Genomic DNA, 20,686 nt, shown 5'->3' on the forward strand with positions numbered 1-20,686 from the left:
ATGTGCACAATGTTCGTGCATTAAATATGATTTCAAATGAAATTAATGAGTCCAACACAGGATGCTGCTAGCCCGCACAATTATCATAATGATATTTTCAAATGTTTTTACCAGCCTTTCATTTAATTGATGACAAAGCAGAGACATTGAAACGATTAAACAGCAAAATTGCAGAACACAAGGACGATTTAACCTATTGGTTTGGCCAGGCTTTAATTAAATTTAAATCCAATGTAGATTTTTGTAGATATTCTAAAAAGTTACTTAGTTTGGTATATTAACATTATTTTAAGGAATTTTGTTTTATAGAAATGAGTATTTTTAAAAATAATTCTAATATCCAACATTTTAATGCATTTTTGTTACCATATTTAAAATTTTAAATTCCTTAAAATATCCATAGCACAAAAAGCTCTCATATCCCATTTGCTCTTAACCCTATCTATTGTGATTCAAAATTCGCTTGTTAAAAGCGAGACTTGGTAGTCGTTCATATGGCATCACGCATACGCCGTGTGTGCGCAAGCAAACTTAATTAATGTCAAGCCATGATGTCACAAGCAACATAAATATTCCAGGACTGCCACAGTGGGGCGTCGACACGAGCACATGAGAAATCATTGATATTAGTTGAGCAGCGGGATTGCAGAATGGACTGAGAATGAGCATGAGGATGAGGGGTCTCAGCTTGCAGCGAACTTTTGATTAAAATGTCGTAGCAAACCCGAAGAGCAAGAAGCGGGGAAAGTGGCGAATGAAAACTTTAGCAAACACACACAGAAATTGTAAATGTTTCGCAGAATGAAAAGTTGCCAAATCCCACCAAAAATGTTGTTCTATCTGTATGGCCCTGGTGCAACATGTTTGCGGTTGCAGGGTTTGCGTTTTTGAGCTTGGTTTCGGAATCGGTCTGAGTTTCTTTTGCTGTTGACAATGCGCAGCTAGCAGCGGTTGCACAATGCGGAGCGATTGTAAATCCAAAGCCCAACCGCCGGAAACAAGAAAAATGCGATCATGCAACCGGATGCAGGGCAACAACTCGCCGTAAAAATTCAATTACAAAGTCGCCCAAACCATCGAAAGAATGCAAATTTGCACGGCAAAAAGTGGGGCAAAGGCAGTCGGCAGTCGAACAACAACTGGCAACTAGTTCAGAAGCTGTTTTGCGGTCCACCAGCGACCATTACGAATACGTTTACGTATGCCACTGCATAGATGGAGGGCGGAAAACCGGGAAAGCTGGGAAACTCTGAGGAAAAGCTGCATGTCGCAAGTAGTCAGTCACGTGCGAACGTGACGAAAATGCCACGATTCAGTTTTGGCCAGGCCGTGCGTGCCAATGAGCAGCAGCAACACTGAAAGCAGCAGCACCAACAGTACCAACAGCAACAGCAGCAACAGCAGCAACATCAGCAGCGGCAGCAATAGCATTCGCATTGTCCCGAGCTGGTTATTTGTTTGTTTTGTGCGTGCAGGACAAGAAATCCTGACAGCTACTGCACTTGCAAAATTTTCATTCAACCCATAAAACTCTACTTTAAAAATCTTTATTAACTTGACCAAGCGATTTTGAGGTCACTTGTTGATAAACATTATTTTTAGTATTTTGATAGTGAAATAGTTGTTAGCTCTTTACTTAGGTACGCAATATAAGCAGGGAAAATAAATCCTTATTTTAAGGAATAATAACCTAAACAGGACCTACTTTGGAACAACAAATTATACTTAAAATAACCTATGGAAATTTTTTCTAATTGTATATGGAAATCTCATTTTGCTCTTAAAATTTAGCAATTATTTCTGGGTGTATAGATTTAAAAATACATTTTTAACGGAAATTATCTCTGTTTAAAAAGTTAAAAGATATGCCCTTAAATCTTCAAAATATTATATGAATACTCTTTTAAAAAATATTGTTTTAAAATATGGGGTATTTTAGTTTATTTGCAAAACAATATAATATAACAACTGATAGTACATTTAAATCAAAACGTTGTCTTTTCTGCCAGCATAGATACTTGAATTGAAGGAATATTTCACCTAGGCCAAGTAAAAAACTATATTTTGAGTGTGTTAACTCCTGGCAAGCTTCCTCGTATTCATAGGGCTAGGGTCACAACCTCTACAATACAAGAACCGCAAAGCGCAAAATGCGAAAGCTGGCTGATCTGTATGAATCAGAAATTCTGCTGTTGTGTGGCTGCAGTTGCAAATTGCTGTGGCAACACACTGTCTCACACCTCAATTCGAACGATTTCTAAGGTGTCAATCAGAAGAAGCTGCATTGATTGACTCGATTGTTCGAATGTGTCACAGCTGGGTAAATTGATTTTCGAACCTCGGTGCAGTGGGCTTAGGGAAAATTCCTTTTAAGTTCAGAGAGCAAGAGATTCAATTAAAATGCCTTTCACCATTGCGATAAATGGCATATCTGGCGTCTTAGCAACGTGCTAATTAAGTGGCAACTCCACTGCAAACGTGCCCCAGGCGAATTCCATAACTAATTAATGTTGCATTATTCAATGCATTCGATGCATTTGCCTTGGCCACTCGTTCGTTCGGTCTGTAAATTCAATCACCGTCAGGCCAAACACAATAAATTCCCAATGATTGGCATAAAATATTTACGCTGTGAGCCCTGGACAATGACAAACAGGTCTCTGCGGACGAACTGGGCTGACCAATTGAAAGCCAAACATCACAGTTTTCACCAGCTTTTGTGGCCAAGAAATCAAATCAAAAACGAACCTAAATGCATCGCCATAATTGAATTTACAGCCTGGCAAATTCAGCCTAATTGCCGCTGCTAAACAAGACCCAAGCATGTTTGCCAAAAGCAATTATGTTTAATTGTGAAATATTATTCCGTTGCCCCAACGAATTTTACACAAATTACGCAGCTCAAATAAAACCAAACCGAAATGGATAATATGTACTGTGGTTGGTGTTCTGCGGGTGTGTCTCCGTGTGTTTCAGTTGTGGCTGTGTCGGTGGGCACGAAACAAGGCCTTAGTGAAAGGAAAATGGTAGGATTGCATTCTCGGACCACAAAACACATGGTCTAAATTAAACTAATTACGATATCTTTACATTTAGCAAATTATTTTGCAATTACTATATAAAGCTTTTACATAATAGAGATACATTTTGTATCAAAATCGGATATCTGTGAGCAAATATATGAGCTTAAAAGTGCTGCTCTTAGGTCACTTCTTTGCAAGCCAAGAAATCATCAATGAAATTTTTAGAAAATCGATTAATTCTAAAATGCAGATTTTAAAAAATTTAATTGACAGATCTAGGAAAATATTTTGAGAATTTTGAGAGATAACTTTGCTTTTTAAAAAATTAGATTTCTGCGAACAAAATGATGTTGTTAGAACTTTCTCGAATTGCATTTAATTAAATTGGGGCCCTTTACTGCAAATAAAATGGAGACTTGAACATAATTTTTCACAAATATAACCTTTTGTCTTGTGCTATTTGTGCATCTTTGCTAAAGGACCTTTTCAAATTTGTGTATGCTATCAAACTCCACAAAAGCTTGACAAAGTCGGGGCTTAATTAGTTCTGTCACTTTATGCAGATTCGCTGGGGCCCCTCGGCTAATGAAAATCCGTTGTAAAATATTACGTATACGCACGCGCTCGGTGCTCATTCAAATTAATTGACTTCACGCTGTTATTGTTTATCCGACAAACTGTTGCGGCGCCAGCAGACAGCGGACAGCGCATATATTAACACATTTTAAAATGTCACTCCCTCTTTTTTTCGCTCTGTCCTCCACAGACCACACAGCGTCGGCGGACGAGGCCTCCTCCACAGCGGCGACGATGTCGTCGTCAGTGAGGCATATAAATCAAAATTTAATTATGTCACAGGCGAAGGCGGGCGGTGAGCCGGTGCCCGTGCCACTGCCGTTCGCCCAAAGTCAACAGAGTGCCGCATCCGGCGGGGGCAGCAGCATCAGCAGCTTCGACTCGACCAACAACGTGATCGATGGCCAGCCCACGCCGACGCACCTGCAGGAGGAGCCGCCGCTCCAGACGCACTCCCACTCGCGGATCCAGGCCAAGGATACGGCCGGGCCCTATCCCATTCCGGCACATCGGCCGGAGCCCGTGGAGAACCACCTGGAGGCCACCAACGGCATCGAGGGCGGCGGCATGGAGAGCCTCTTCGGCACGCCCATGTACTTCGGCACGGAGAACTCGACGGTGGTCACCACCCAGATCGGAGCCACCGCCCACGTGCCCTGCACCGTCCACCACATCGGCGAGGGGGTGGTAAGTACGCCCCATCCAGCCCCGCCCTGCATTGTTTTAATATTTTATTAAAAGCGAATCCATCACTGTTGCCGTGTTTGACTCCGGCTATGACGATAATGATGACTTTTGTGCCAGTTTCCTTTGTCACCGCGTAGCTTTCTCCTTATTGAAATGGAAAAGCATTGAATGTTAATTGATGAGACTCAAATCGATCCACGCATTATTTTAGTCCGGCTTTATTTCAGTTTACTTTTATTTCTTTTTTGGCTTTATGTTGTGTACGTAGAGGGACATTTTTCAAATTGATATGTTTTATTGAGTTTAATTAATTTAAAATAAAACAACACTTTCAGCTTTCCATTTCAAAAAGATTTCATAAAAATTTATATCATAGCTTAAACAAATCCAACGATTTCTTAACATTTTACCATTCTTTAACTACATTTACATTTCTTATTGGGCTTCAAGTACTTTTTAAAACAATAAAGTTTGCATATTTCTACGTTTCCAATAAAAAAGTGCGTTTTATATTCCCGTACAATTTTCTTTATATATTTTTTTTTAACAGACCCATTTTGTTAATTGATTTTTATTATCCATTAAAGGCTTTGGAAAATATATTTCAGATATTAGTAAATAATTTAAGGTTTTTCGGAAAGTGTTATAACAAATATATGCCGTAAGACAATGTTTATCATTAATCTTCATATGATTGATTAAAAAAAGTTACTTGCCCTATTTTCCTAAGAGAAAATCGGCAATTGGCCAGCATAAACGTCTGCATTCCGGGTAAAGTTTATTTGTTTCCCATTTCCACCTGCCATCCGGGACAGAATTTAATTAAGTCGCTCTGCTTATCGAGGGCACTTGTGTCTGGGGCTTCGTTTCGGCCCAGGGGCAAACTAATATGGTAGTAAACACACAGATTTCGGACATTTTGGCTGAGCGAAATGGCGGCGTGGGTCATTGAGCAGGCGAAAACACACACACAGACGCTGGCCTATAAGAAACGGGGGCGAACGGGAGACAAATTACACCTTTCACTGGGCGAGAGTGTTTGGTATGTGTGTGTTCGGCATTGACATGCCATGGCCTCAAGTGGTATTAATTTTCCGCTTGTCTAGAGTTATTACTCATACGCCGTGGTGTGCGTCACGTCTTGTGTATTTGCTCAAGCCCAAAGACACGGAGGTGTTTATGCCGGACTCCTCCCGTTTAGGCCCATCCCAAATGACCCCAGTGCGTGTTAGCTGCGTGTCTGGTTTAAATTGACGATTTCATAATTGTGCCTTCAAGTGTGCGGAAGTTAATAAGCACTTAAGTCCTCGTAGGCCTTCAGTGTGCGAGTGTGCGAGTGTGTGAGTGTGTTAGCCACTTTGCACGGCTGCGTGCTCAAGTGGGAATGCCCTGGCTTATATGGGCCACACAATGGGCTTGGGTTTTGGATCTCGGCCTAATAAGTCGGCAATTTGTATTAGGGAAATTGTGTTGCATAGCCTCTTTGGGGTTAACAAAATATTATCATGCAGGCCCTCTCCAGCCGAACCCGGCCTGGGGCCGCCGTCCCAGTAATTGCACAGTTCTCAAAGGGAGCCTTGCTTAATTCGCTAGATGCATTCATTAGCCCCATCTTTATAGTGTACGGCGCATCACGCACTCATTGCGTAATTGGCAAACAGAGAGCTATACTGTGTCCCCGATGAGACGGAAACTCAATGGGTAAATGCACAGTGAATAAAGTCCAAGAATGTTTTGGTTTTAGTTGTTAGACAATATGAAATAATAGGGGTGCTAAAGAAGTTCCAAGGATTTCGAAATTAATTACAAAGTAAATCAAAATAGTTAACTGCGTTGTTTTTAGAAACAAAATAACATATTTTTAAGAACTAGCTAACAAACCCATTTTATTTAATTAAGGATACATTTTTGTCTCTGTACCTCCTTAGACAAAAGTAAATTTAAACCTCTTTGAGAGCTGCAACTTCTCCGTCTAAATGGGGAATGCACTTTCATTTCATTTCATTGCCTTGCCATGTGTGTGGAGCATTAAAGTCTTGAGCAGAGGGCTTCGGGCATTATGCGACTGTGAATGTGAATGTGAATGAAAGTTGGGCATGGGGATTCGAATGCAAGTTCAGTGGACAGGAAACGAGCACCTCCCGACCAGACGCAAATGATTTCCATATTTGCGAGCCCCTGCACTGCGGCAGAATTCGCAATCGAAATGCTTTGTCAGGTGCTCACTCCTTTGTCTCTATCGGTTCCGTAAAAAACCCCCTTTTTTGCACACAGAATACACACTAAACATTTCCGCGAGTTTGGTTTTGTTTTGTCGGCGCCTTCGCCGTCGTAAATTTACTTTAGACGACAATAAAATGCAGGAAACATTAAATAAATGAATTGCTTCCTCGAGCGCACGGCTTTGTTTCGGTATTTTGCTGCAATTTTAATTCCTGTCGGCCCACCATTTCCCAGTGGTTGCCTTTTATGAGCAGGGATGACATCGAGTTAATGGGAGTAAAATACCTTAAAGTTAAGCACACTTAATGCTTTCTTTTGTAAATCGTTGTTGACAACTTTCCATTAAAGTAATGCTATTAATTAAGACCATTTTCATCCATATTGCAGACAAATCTGCCTCGCCAAGAATGGAATTTCTCTTGCAAATTTAAAGCCCATAAATCAAATGACACAAACAGCAAGAAGTCCTTGCACACACACACATCCACATTCACACACATGAGTGGAGAAAAAGTGGGGAAGAAAAAGAGCACTTCGAATTAAGAATTACGACACTCGAATGTGGTTGGGCGGACATTAAAATATGTCATTGGGGTATTAGTCGAGAGCAGCAGCTTAAATGGCATTTAAAATAAACTAAGCAAATACGTGTGTCCTGTGTCAGCCGTCACCCAAAGGACCCTAACCTTTTGGCTTTGCCAGTTGCACCCGGCACATATAAATTGAACTAAATCAGCACTCGAGCAGCAGCAACAGTCAGTGCAAAAAGTTATGGTACAGCCATGGCTGGGGAAAAGGAAATTTCAGCGTGTGCTTTGCGTTTTGGAAATTTGGCAACCTAGGGAAGCTTAATTATGAAGTTTAACATTTATACCATAAAATCATGCACTCAATTAATGTTTAGGAGAATTAACTAAATGTTACCAAAATAATCAAATTATTATTTAAGTATTTCAAAATATTTAAATCACAATGTTATGCAAGAGCAAATCTAAACGTAGGCAGAAAGTTGAATGAATTGTTTTTTGAAAAGAAGCGTTAAACAAACCTTAAAGGCTGACATTTAAAGTTTGACATAAAAAACCATTAATAAAATCATCTTAATTAAATCTCTTTTTATTTGGTATTATTTTTTTAAATGTTCAAGTTTTAAATTGGACTTGTTGCGCTTAAAGGACAATCACTGTAACCCATATAAGCTCATGTATATGTCTCTCGACGACTTTCAGTTGACTTGCTTCTGTCCATGGCTTTTTCGCTCCGAGCTTCGAGCCACGCCCCCTTGACCCACCGCCCAACTCCATTTAATTCAGCTTCCTCTGGCGATGCTTTTGCCGATGCCAATGCCGATTCCCATGTTTGTCCTGTTGCTCCTGCCCGTCTGAGTGACTTGAGCGCTTAATTACTTTTTAGATAAATTGTCGTTTTTAATGTCTAGACTCGCCTCCTGTCCCTGGAATATTTTCATAGAGAAAAGTAGCAGTAATTAAATGTGCTCACAGCATGCCAAGACTCTACGGCGCATCCGACAAAGGAAGATGCGAAAAGCTTAAATGCTGAAAACTCGAAAATGTTCGCCTCGCTCGCTCAGATAGAAGGTAATTTATTTATAATTTTCTGGGAAAATGTTCACCAATGCAGATTAGAAAATATATAATTGCGTAAGAGAGTGAGCGAGAGTGCGGAAAGCTTTATGCTGCTGCTGCCGGAGAATTGGCTCTGGAAACACTTTTCCTTCGCATGGCCAGATAAAAATACAGAAATTGGTATTTTATGAAAATTAACGCTGTGGGGGTCCTTGCCCTCCGGTTCGGATAAGTCGTTAAGATAAAAAAGGTTACGGAAAAGTTTAGCCAGAGCAGAGCCAACATAGGTAGTATATATGCAGAATGAGCACATATAATTTGCAAAGTTTAAAATCAGATAAAATCGGAATTGCCCTTGTCCGAGTGAAGTGAAGTCTTGGCCGAAAACGAAACCAAAACCAAAACCTCGACCAAAACCGAACAGAAACCATTTAGTTTGCCTGCCAGCGGAGCGACATAAAAACAAACAAATAATTTAGCCAGCACATTGACGAGGGTTGGCGATGGCAAAGGATAATGCAGGATGTTGCGGGGACATCGCTCTGCCGAGCTTAATCAAAACAAACACATAATTCCTGCACATTCATAATTTTTGCATAGTTTCACCTCCGTTTCTGCCCCCGAAATTCGTTAGAAATTTCGCTCAAAATTTGGCACACACAATGTGTGCATATGTATTTGCGCTTTGGCATGAGTTATATTCCATTGTGGAATTGTTGGGTGAACAAAATAATACACATTGTTGTTCCAGTTCCCCATTTTTATGTGAACTCTATGTGTTCCTCATTTTTTATTGCTCACATTCAGCGGTGTGTGTGTGTGTGTGCGAGTGTGTGTGTGAGTGTGTATGAAAGCTTTAAGCCCTTGCACTCAAGTCTCACAGCAACAAACAAAAAGCAAGGACCTCAAGCTAAAACAGACTTTTTTCACAAGCACTCACACTCATACTCACATTTGCACACTGTGTTGTAGCTCTTTGTCGCTTAAAAAAACATAAAATATTATAAAATATTTTACTGCCAGGCTCAGTTATTGTTGCAATGACCTTCGGGCTCAAATATTATATGTTCTATATATCTACAGCTGTATCTGTTTCTGTGTGTCTGTTGTATCTGTATCTTTTTTTCTGTTTCTGCGTTTGAGTTTATGTTTGCTCAGCTGGAATTACCAGTGAAATACGAAGAATTCGTTGAACTCATGACAATAAACCATTTCTTGAAGGTCCCGAGGGCATCAGTTTTAAATGGGAATAATTGTGACATTTTTGCGAAGCATCGAATATATTTGGTGTATTTTTAGCTACAATATCAAACAATGGAATTAACATATATATTACATTTAAAATTCATACAACAGTTGGATTAAATCCCAAATTTAAAGAGTTGAATCTATCATTTTATTAAAAAATATTTAGAAATTGACCTAATTTTAATAATAATAATTTTGATGTAAATACTTAGGACTTTGCTATGGCAACACCACTTCAATAAGGCCACTTACTTTTTTCCATTCACAATTTACATTTCAAATCAAGTCCGACCACAAAACTGTCTATTTTGAGAAACCAATTTAATTAGAAATATTGTTGGCATGTGCCAGAGTTTTTGGGGAGGGGTCTACTAAATACACAAGCCAGGACTAAGCTCATTATAAGACCAGCAGAGCAAACAAAAATGCAGGCACTTTGGGGGCGCCGGTCCGAGAAGTTAATGTGGCTCGAAAATTGCCATAAACCTTTTTAAATGAATACAAATCATTATCACTTTGTTGCTGGCAGTCTTAACCGTAATTAAACCAACTCAACTCGACTCAACTCAACTCAAGGAGGACATGGAAGAACTGGCAGGACAATGGTCGTAGAGTTGTTTGCCAGCTAATAAGACATTCTGGTCGACAGCTTGATGAAGGAGACCAGCCCACTTGGAGGGTCCTTTTTGGATGTTGATACTGTTGTTGTTGTTGTTGTTGGTGCACAGAGAAAATTTAAAAATATATGTCACATAGCTATATGCATGACCAGACGTCGTGTTATAAGTGAAATTATATTTTGAATATTAAAAATTTTAAGCGATTCCTAAGTTTTTTCATAAAATCATAATTAGACATAAGCTCTATCCAATTATGGTTAAATGAGCGAAATTCCTCATTAACTTAAGTTAACACAATCCTAAATGTTAACAAAATTGCCAAATGTATTTTAAAGCATTGACAATTGTATTTTTTCTTACTAAGGTGTCTATCATCTGACACTTAACCGATTTAATTAATGATTCGGGCTCCATTCATTGCTTTTCATTTTCTTCGGTGTAATCCTTCTGCTGTTGCCTGTCACAATGTTTATTAAAACAAATGCCCCGAACAAAGGGCTAAATTTGACCCAGATTTTTTGTTTGAGCTGGCATCTTGCGAGTATGCAGAATGGCTTCATCATTTCTATAAACTTCTGCTGGCCTGACGTCAAAAGGCGGGGAGAGAGGTCTGACACCAACCTAAAACAATTAGGGGGCCAACCCAAAGCAAGCGAATGTGAGGAGGTCAGAGGTCACTGCCGCGGAAACCCTTTGCCTCGACGTCGCTCACACCGTCTCGAAAATCTTAATTATTTTAATTGCAATGCAATCATCAATGGCTGGGCCCCCAAACATAATGCCTGCCATTAAGTGTGAATGGGAATGCCGGGCCAACGACAAACAATAGCAATCGCATTTCACGCAGGGCCGCCGTTGACAGCTGCTGAAAAGTAGGCTGTGGTAATTTTCATTTCCACTTGGTTTTCTTTGTTTGTCCTGCGGCTCTTATCAAAAGTAATGGCTGATTGTTTGGTTAGCCCAGGGCTGCGTGAATAGGGAAATATTGGTGGAAAATATTAGCACAGAGTTGGGGCCAGTGATCCCCCAAAGGGTTCTTTTGTGTTTGTGTTTATTAAATGAATGAATAATGGGGCACAACTAAACCTCCTCCCGAAATTCCTTGTCGAATCCGTTAATCCTATTAGACCAAAGTTCTCTACACACCATCAATAACCTTTCCATCATTACTCTTCTGTATTTGCTATCCATTAATTGCTCTGATAGATTCAACTAACTATAGTGTGAGTGGCAATTAGTGTTGTCAGAGTGTCTGGTTAATTATGCAGTAATTGCACTTAATATGCATTTCCGGTGAATTGAGCTCGATTTGAGTTTCTATTGCCCTCAGTTACGTATGCACGCATCGATTTGTGGAGAGAAAAAGTGAATTTAGGTGCAGGCAGAACAAATATTTACTTGTATATGAAATTTTCAGGCAGCTAGTCAGGCAAACAGCACGACACCAAATTGAGCGTTTATCCCGGGAAAAGTTTTTTGCTTATAACCTGCAGTTTTTAGCGTGGCCATGAGGAAAAGAAAAATATGCCAATTGTTATGGAGTTAAATTTTACATACCCTTTGGATTTTTCTCATAAAGCATTTTCTGCTTTAAGTAAGGAGGTCATTGATCAAAGTAAAATAAATAAATCGTCATTTATAAGGACGGCGTATTTTTTTAATAAAAAGATTATTCACTCCGCCCAATTTCTATTTATTTCAATTTCTATCTATTTCATCTATTTTATTGAAATTTTCTTGCATGGCCAATCAAATTTTATAAAACGTAAAGCTGATTTCCCGGGGCCATGCCCTCCGCCCATTTTTGAGTTGAGTGGCAAACGGCAGCCGCATATGAATATAAACACAGACAATTATTTGTTCGGGCGGGAGAAGTTGCAACCAAAATGGCTGCTGTTGCCGCTGCAGTTTCTAAATAGAATTTTATTAAATTCGCTTGTTAAAAACTTTTTCACATTGAAAAAGTTGTTGCTGTGTTGTGTTGTATTTTTTTTACAAGCTAGTTGCCCGCTGGGATTGTCGGAGTGGGGGCGGAAATTGGTCCGACAGCGGACCATAAAGCACACAAAAATGTGCGTCAATAGCAGGCAACAAAAACACGCAACATCGAGCAGAACAAAAGCCAATCAAAAGTTTTCATCGGGCAAAGCCAAGCGAGGGGTAAAAAGTAAAGTAAATACAAACTTCGATGCAATCGGCTGGTGCATAGATTTGGCCACTAAGCCATGCAATTACCCAATCACCCGCACCCATACAAAAACCCCTGGCAAAATACCCTACCCCGTCCAACTATCCAGAAATCGTGCATATGGGGCCAACTGTCAGAGATCGAGATCCCGCGATAAGTCGACATTTTCTGCATTGGCAGGCTAACGAAACTCACAGATGAGGTCAGACAAATGGGAGAATTTGAATTTTAGAAGCTGAAAAATCAATTGTTACATACTGGAATCAGTTATTTGTTCTCTGAAACTGGTAGCATTTATTTTTGGCAAAAACTCATGGAATAAAGAAATAAATATAGAAATCGAATTACCTAAAGCTTAGTGAAAATAAGTTTATATAATTCGTTTATTAAATTTTACATAATCATCATAAGGGCAATTCAAAAAAGAGTTCCACAGCTTAGTTTTTTTTAATTTGTGATTAGTCTTTCTAAAAATTATTTAACAAAGTAGATTGCATAACCATGATAAATGCCTTGAGAAAAACAAGTTCTATAACTTAGTTTTTGTTTAATTCTTGCTCAGTTATTGTAAAAGTGACTTAACAAAGTTTCTTACATAATTATAATAAATGTCATATAAGTTAGAAAATCAAGAACATGTTGTTTTGATTCTTGATGTGTTATTTTAACAATTATTTAAAAAGGCTTTTGAGTGCTTTGTGAACCTTGCCTTTTAACCAAGTTTTTTGTGTGCTAAAAATTTTAAAAATGCCATATCTTATTTATCTGTTCACCACTGTACCGTAGGTGGCCTACCTTTGAGAAACTGTTGGCGGTACAACGTGGCAGACAAGTAGTTAGCATAAATTTGCCATAAATTTGCTAACAAGTGATTTGTGGTGTGTGCGCTGTAGCTTTTGGCCATAAATTAAGCGTCACTTTTTATTTAGCATACAGCTGAAAAAAGGTAAAATGTAAACAATTATCTGCGTGCCCGCAGCTGCAGCCGCAGGAACCGCAGTTTTCGCAGGAATCGCAAGGATTGCCATCAGATGCCAACAACTCGTACACCAACACACACAACACACATGCGTTCGCAGGACAGGCGGCTGAGATTTATGCGATACGCACACACTCACAGCCTCCCACATGCAGTCACATAAAAAGTCCTGCCAAAAGGAAAAGGAATTCGCAGGCTTTTGATTAATTGCCGCCACATTTTACTCCCCCTGATGGCTTCACTTGGCACCCTTTTCCACTCGCCCGGCATTTTCCCGCTTTCCACTTGTGCCTCCTTTTTCTTGTGTTTTTCTTCTGGCTAGCTGCATGGTTTATTTGCAGACACGTAGCACTCGCTGTCGCGGTCCCTTTTGCCATCATAAATATCGTAAAAATCCTAAAAAATATATATATAGATGTGTGTCGTCGTCGTCTAGGAGCTGCGGGCCAAAACGGAATTTATGCGCAATTTATGCCTCACACTCGGATTTTACTGTTACAGATTGTATTGAATAGATATATGGAAAGATTTTGCCAGCATATGCCGGGCAGAATCTTGATAATAAACGACTGCTTGTGCTTGCCATTCAATTGCAAATTTCCCCTATAGTACATTGAAATATTGTTTTCTTTTCGGTTGGACAGCCGGGCAAAAGTGCACGAATATTATGTATTTCCTAAGCTGAAAGTTCGCTGCGACTCGACTGGGGATTATGATATTTAGGAGGAGTGCTCTGCCATCGGACGAAATCCCTCGACTCTCGCCATTTTCCATCCTCTGCTGATGCTGCTGCGCCACATTGCGTATACGCCGCATTAAACATTTAAGCACGGAGAATGTAATTCGTTTTTATTGGCAAACGCAGCTGATTTAACAATTTCTCTGCCGTTCAACTTAATTTCAAGTTGCTGGTGATTGTATGTGTATGTGTCTGTGTGTTTTGGTTCGAGGTTGTGGCAAATTCAGTTTGAGTTTGCAGCTCCCCCGTGTGTCAATATTTGTAAAGAGAAAGTCGGGGCCAGCAAGAAAGTTGAAAGTAACAGCTCGCTTCTGCTTTTTACTTCGTTATTCGTTATTTTTTGTTGGCCAATAAATAAAATCCTTATCAATTGAAAATTGATTGATACACGCGCTTAGGTGCTTGGCTCTGATCCTTCACTGCAGCAGCACCAAAATCATCATCTTCGCCAGGCAATAACCCCATATGGACAGCTAATAGATGTGTTTGCCTAAATTCACACAGTGAAAAAATATAATTTTTTATAAATATTATTATGTGAGTTATATAAGAAAGAAACTAATTGTCTGTAAATAAACCGTTTAATAAATAAATTAATTTTAAACCTTATTTTGTAAATTTAATAATATGATGACAGGCTTCTGCATATTTTATTAGCTTCCCATTTATCTGTGAAATATTCTACCGCTTTCTAATATTTCTCTCCGTGTACGTGTGCGTGCCTACATCATCAGCAGAAAAAAGTGTGCAAAAAGTAGATGACGAAATGATTAATGGTCATTTAAGATTAGCTAAAGTCACATTCAGACACACTCAAAAAAGGGAAGGTTGAGAAAAATAGAAAAAATGAGATAGAAAAAGGGCGAGGGCGTCGGGAACACGCCCTCCATTTGTTGAGGGGGCGTTGGGGTGCTGGGTGTTTTGGGTGTGGCCCCGGCCATTTGTTTGTTTGTTTGTCTATTTACAGTTAGGTAGCCAATTTGAACTTTGAACCTAGGATCAATCAATCTGCTATTATGTTTATTGTTGCTGCTGTAGTAATTCTTACACGTAATTGCTTTTTGATTTTTTTCCCCGACCGTTTTGTATCTGTGTGCCTTTTTGAAAATTGCATCATCATCAAGTCGTTGTCATCGCCCTAGTCCCTAGTCCAATCTTGATGGATTGGCAAACATTTGAACAAGACAGAGGACCCTCGGACCCATCTTCTTCGGATCGGGCAGGCATATGTTAAATATTCGGGCCAAGAAAAAAAACGGAGTCCTTGAAGCGAACGAATCCCATTGTATTTGGCTAATGGCGCCGCCCTATCTCACTCATCCGTCTATTTTTAGGTATCGTGGATACGCAAAAAGGATTATCATCTGCTCACGGTCGGCTTAACAACGTACAGCAGTGATGAGCGGTTCAGTGCCACGCACTTGAAGCATTCCGAGGTGAGTCCTGCGCAAAGTCATTTGCATTGCTGATGGCGCAAGGTGGCGAAGACGGAGGCGTGGGCGGGGCTGATTGCATCGCATCGGAGACCTGCATACGAAATTATATGCTCCACACTCGGCAAAACTAGCTCTAAATACATCACAAGACTTGCTGTGCAACTTGAGTTTAGTTAAGATTTTATTAGAATTTTTGACTTAAAAAAGAAAACTAGTTAAGTAATTCTTAGAAGCTTAGCTCAAAACGAAATCTGTAGAAAATCGAATATATTTCTTAAAGAGAGGACGATGATATTTTGCATTAATAAGTTGTTTTGTTTGTTAACAAATTAGTTAAATTTTAGGCTAATTCAGTTAATTATTTATTTTAAAAGATTAAAACTAAAGTCTGTAGCAAATCCTAATAGTTTCTTAAGTAGCGTAGATTCTTTTTTGCCAGTGCACTCGCCAGCTTTCCATCTCCACGCCTCCTGGTGAATATTTGCAGCACTGTGAACTTTTGCAGTAGTCGGCCTCGAATAGCCGATACGTGACAAAAATTCAGTGCGAAATATTGCAAAATATTTTCGCAGCTGCAGGACAGCAAATTGACTTCCAGGCGGTCGGTCCAAGGCATTAATTCTAACGTTTTTTCTTTTTTCTGATCTCTTTTTTTCGGCCTGCAGGATTGGACACTGCAAATCAAATTCGTGCAGCTACGTGATGCGGGCGTGTACGAGTGCCAGGTGTCAACCCATCCACCCACCTCGATTTTCCTGCACCTCAGTGTCGTCGGTAAGTAGAGGCCGGAAACGCCTTTCATTTGCTGTCTATTGCCTTGGTTTCTATTTCTATTTGCGATTCGGTTCGGGCACTGGTGATTTTCTATAATTTCACGCCCTGATGGGTTTTCTTCTTCGCAAAGGAGTAAACGAATGCCGGTGAGAAGTCCACCGAGTGAGTTCTGAGCCCGGTTAGTTCTTGGCACATTTTCGTTACGTTCTGGATGCGCTCAAGCCGAAATTAGAAATGTCCATATGCCAAAGGTGGAATGGGACTTGGGTCGGGCCGAAAAGGGGTCAAAAGGGGTTCTCGAGTTGCGAACTCGGTTTCGGGCCAAATGGCAACGACTCAGCAAGTTCTCAACTCATCGCGCTGTCCTTGGCTAACTGACGCACATTATTCTGAATTTAACAAACAATTTACTTTGAATGTGCTGCGCCTAATGGGCTTTTCTGCCTCATCCCCTTTGGCATTTTCCCATTTTCCCAAAAAAAACAAAGCCACTCTCTTTGGGCACATACTCGTGCATGGAAACTGATGTGACAGGACAGCTACAAATTTTCCTCTTTTGGGCAAAGTGGCGCTGGGCTGGCTGCCAGATGTATTTCATAAATTTGTGGGGCACTTTTGGCGGGCTCTGAGCGAAATTGATAACTGCCCGGGATGGATGCTAACCGATTTAGTCAGATCATAATAAAGGATTTGACTTTGACTCGATTTGACCCCTGGGAAACTAAACGATAACCTTTGATCTAAGAGTTCCCAAAATAAATAATACAAAAATAAAGCTTTAGCTTGCTATTGTGCTATTGCTTGGTTTTTTTAAGATGGGGTATTTTTATTTGATTGACTTAAATTTTGTTAGGCAAAAGGTATAAATAAAACTGTATAAGTAAATTGGATTTGAAATCATAGCTATTTATGAATCATAGACCTTATCCTTGCGAAGACATTAATAAATGACTTAAGGTTTCTTCACCATTAATGCCTTGTGATTACTATATTTATAATTCTTGCTTGTAATTACTGCACTAATTTGAAAAAGAAAGAAAATGAACTAAATATGGTTGGCATAATTGTCAGTCCATAAATAAACAAGTTAAATTTGGCTTTGTTAATTCACCGTTAATGAGGCTTAACATGTAATTATTGGACTTAATTCAATGAGAATGAAAATTACCTAGATATAGTTTGATTTGATAGTCAATAACTAAATTGGTTAGCCTTGACTAGTTTTCTTCACCATTATGGTAATTAGATACATGAATACCAATTACGATTTTTGTTTGTTATTATATGACTAAATTCAATGAGAAAGAAAATTACCTAAACATGGTTACACCCAAAAAAAAATTGTAATAGATACTTATCTATAGTAACATAAATATTAAAAAATTGGGAATAATATTTTTTCAATGAGATGAGTATTAAAATAGTATTTTTTTTTGTATGTGGACGAAATTCAATAAAAAATCAAATTAGTTAACCAAAGCTGGGCTATTTCTGTAGGTACTTTATCCATAGTCTATAAATAGTTTTCACCACTAGCTATAACTAAAACGCTTATCGAATGTTATTTTTCCTTTCCCCAAACAAAATATCGATTGGTTAGAAGCCCGCGCCGAAATCACGGGTCCCCCGATCCGATATCTAACTCCAGGATCGACGCTGCGACTGCAATGCCGCGTGGTGCAGAATACAGAGGCCTCCGAGTATATATTCTGGTATCACGACAACCGCATGATTAACTACGACATTGATCGGGGCATTAATGTGTCAACGGAGCCAGGTAAGCAACAGCCACCCCTTTTCGGTTTGGTTTCGTCCCAACTTTTCACTGGTCTGGTCTTAACCCTTTATCGACTGCTGTCCGTTGCAGACTTTCAATCATCGGAGCTTACCATTCAGCGGACACGGCGCGAGCACTCGGGAAATTTCACCTGCGTGGCCAGCAACACGCAACCAGCCAGCGTTCTGGTGCACATCTTCAAAGGTGAGTACCGCACGGCGAAAATCCCACACACAATGGCCGGGATGGGATCAAATTTATGAAGGTTTCATTGAAGTAAAGAAGAAAATCGCACACAAACTCTTCATCAATTTCATCTTTTCTGAAGGCAACGGCAAAGAGCAATATTTTATAGCATATTTTAAATTACCTCAGTTGCTTATTTAAAATGACAATATTTACTCAATTAATCAACATAATATTTCCTTTACCAAATGTGGCAAATTCATCATAAAATAAAGTCCGGAATTTCAAAAAAAAATAAACACTTTACTTTTTGTCCGTGCACAATCGAGTTAAGCCTCGCAATGTGCCGGGGAAATTTCAATTATGTCCGCCAAATGAAATTAAAACTTTGAATAAACAAAGGACTGCTCATTTGAGTAACCGTAATTTTTGTACATCTGTATCTCGGCAGCTGTATTTGCATCTGTATCAGTATCCGTATCTGCATCCCGTATCTGTATCTGTATCTGTATCCGGTAGCTCTTTTTCAGTTCATATATCAGGCGCATGGCTTCGTTCTGTTGGCTAAGAGGGAAAACAATAAAAGTAATTTATGAAAATTACACGGCCGCAAGCATGTGGATTAAAAATGCCCGCGCACGGTGCTGCAGAATCCAACCATTTGGCAGGCAAAATGCCATTAAAGCCGGGCCATAAACAGGGTGATAGAAAGAGGGTTGTATGCCAGAAAAGGGGGACGGGTTGTGGGTGAAAGAAAGAGAGGAGGCAGACTAACACAAAAACAAAGAGTGCCCACGTAGTTAGTGCCAGTCATAATTTATAAGTTTCTGGCGCGATGAAGCGACGACGCTCATTAGCATTTTGTTGGTTAAGCTCACACTTTGCTCTTTGCCGTATACTAAGTGTGTGTGTGTGTGTGTGTGTTTTTTTAATTAAATTTTTGTGCAAATTTCATTTTCATATTCTCCGGATTTCTCTCCTGCAGGCGACAATCCGGCGGCCATGTATCACGGACATGTGGGCGGCTCCACGAAGACAATGCAGTCCCAGCTGCATATGATTATGATAATCATTGCCAGCGGCTATCGGATATTCCACACGAGTGTATATATGAAGATCGTGTAGATGGCCTGGCCGGAGTAGAAGCCCCATTTGTAACTATGTCATCAGCTGGTTACCCCTTTTTGAAGCCCCCAATCTTGCATTAGTTACTTCTCTACAACTTGCTAGCGGCATCGCCCGACATACGTACTAGCATACTACATACCACATACCACATACCATACCTAAAGCCTAAGCCAAAACTATCAGAAAAGCGAATCAAACTTAAGAACTCAATTTCTGTCTCTCTATATAGCCGGTGTGTATGTACACTCTCCTTTTATATGTATGTGTGTGTGTGTGTGTGTATTTAGTTAATGTGTAAGTGTCGAACTTAGCCACAGGATGCAGCTTATGCCGCACATGTATTATAAAAAGGTAAACTATTAAATTCAAAAGAGATAAAATAAAGAAATCCCATTAATTCTTAGCTAAGATCCTGAGCATGTCAACGAACTGACGTGCATTTCCCATATAGAATTCATATTTTTACAAGTCCCACTCTACGACTAAGAACTTAGTTTCAGCCACCAAAAACACACTCAATCATTTGGCCCTGATTTATGCTGCATTGTACAGACAACCACTTAACTGATTAAAATGGATTTAGCTAAAGGAATTTGGTTCTACTTGAGAAAAGGCTCTTCGAAGAAACTTTCAGAATTAAGCTGTAAATAAATTATTTGTTAAACTAAATTACATACATAAACTATTACGTTTAAGAGTGGCTAATGGTTATTTGCCAGAGATGTGCAAACAAATTTAGGAGTGCGATAGAAGGTTATGTTTATAAGTATTGCAACATTTGGCAAGAAGTTGTTAATCAAAAGAGGAAAACCGAAAACCGAAAACCAAAAACCAAAAACAGAGTAATCAAAATAAACTAATTGTCTAACATAAGGGATATTTAGCAATTTTTAATTAGTGGACATAACTTTTAACTGTCTTAGCAATGTGCAAATACAAAGGCATTTGCGACTAACTAAGTAAAAGGAGAGCTCAATCAAAATGGATTGAGGAAAGCTTCCAATGTTTGCGTGTAAATATCGATTTGTGCAGCTGCGGAAATGATTTCTAGCCCTTAAGTCTGTGTAGTTAAATGTAACGAAAATTACCAAACCAAACCAAATTAAAAAAAAACAACCATCATGAGAAAACTGAACAAATAAAACATAATAAAATTATGCAAAATACAAAACCAGGCACTTGGAGTCTTGATTAATGCGGCAAGTTGAAGTGGTGTTTTCTTTTTACTTTCGAGCTGGGTAAAGCAATTTCAGAACGCCATCTGGGGAGCCGAGCGCAGTTCATTTCATTCCGCTCTTCTTCCTCGGAGTTAATAAAACCAAATTGTGTGTTGAGAATGACGAGAGATGAAAATAGCGATGACGACGAGATGAAGTTGATGTGATGGCACAACGCGGAGCGACACTTGATGCCTGTCCTTCGGCTCGGATTTCAACAATGCATCCTTCGGTCGAACAAAAAAAAACAAAGGCATCATGAGTGAGTGCGGGAAACAAAAACCCGAGTAATCCGGCTA

General features: G+C 39.5%; 1 protein-coding gene across 2 annotated transcripts in view; it reads left to right on the plus strand.

Moving 5' to 3' along the window:
* Positions 1-20,347, plus strand: part of LOC108144710 — a 36,637-nt gene extending 16,290 nt beyond the window's left edge. The window contains exons 2-7 of one of the 2 annotated variants that reach the window (XM_017269802.2): positions 3,790-4,286; positions 15,204-15,305; positions 15,971-16,079; positions 17,680-17,856; positions 17,947-18,060; positions 19,028-20,347. In XM_017269802.2, the coding sequence (XP_017125291.1) occupies positions 3,790-4,286; positions 15,204-15,305; positions 15,971-16,079; positions 17,680-17,856; positions 17,947-18,060; positions 19,028-19,167 (1,139 nt within the window). In that variant the 3' untranslated portion in view covers positions 19,168-20,347. The remainder of the gene's footprint in view (positions 1-3,789; positions 4,287-15,203; positions 15,306-15,970; positions 16,080-17,679; positions 17,857-17,946; positions 18,061-19,027) is intronic. The other variant, XM_017269803.2, reaches the window with a different exon arrangement.
* Positions 20,348-20,686: the final 339 nt, after the last annotated feature.

Source organism: Drosophila elegans, unplaced genomic scaffold (genome assembly GCF_018152505.1).
Source record: "Drosophila elegans isolate 14027-0461.03 unplaced genomic scaffold, ASM1815250v1 contig_183, whole genome shotgun sequence".
Taxonomy (NCBI): Eukaryota; Metazoa; Arthropoda; class Insecta; order Diptera; family Drosophilidae; genus Drosophila; species Drosophila elegans.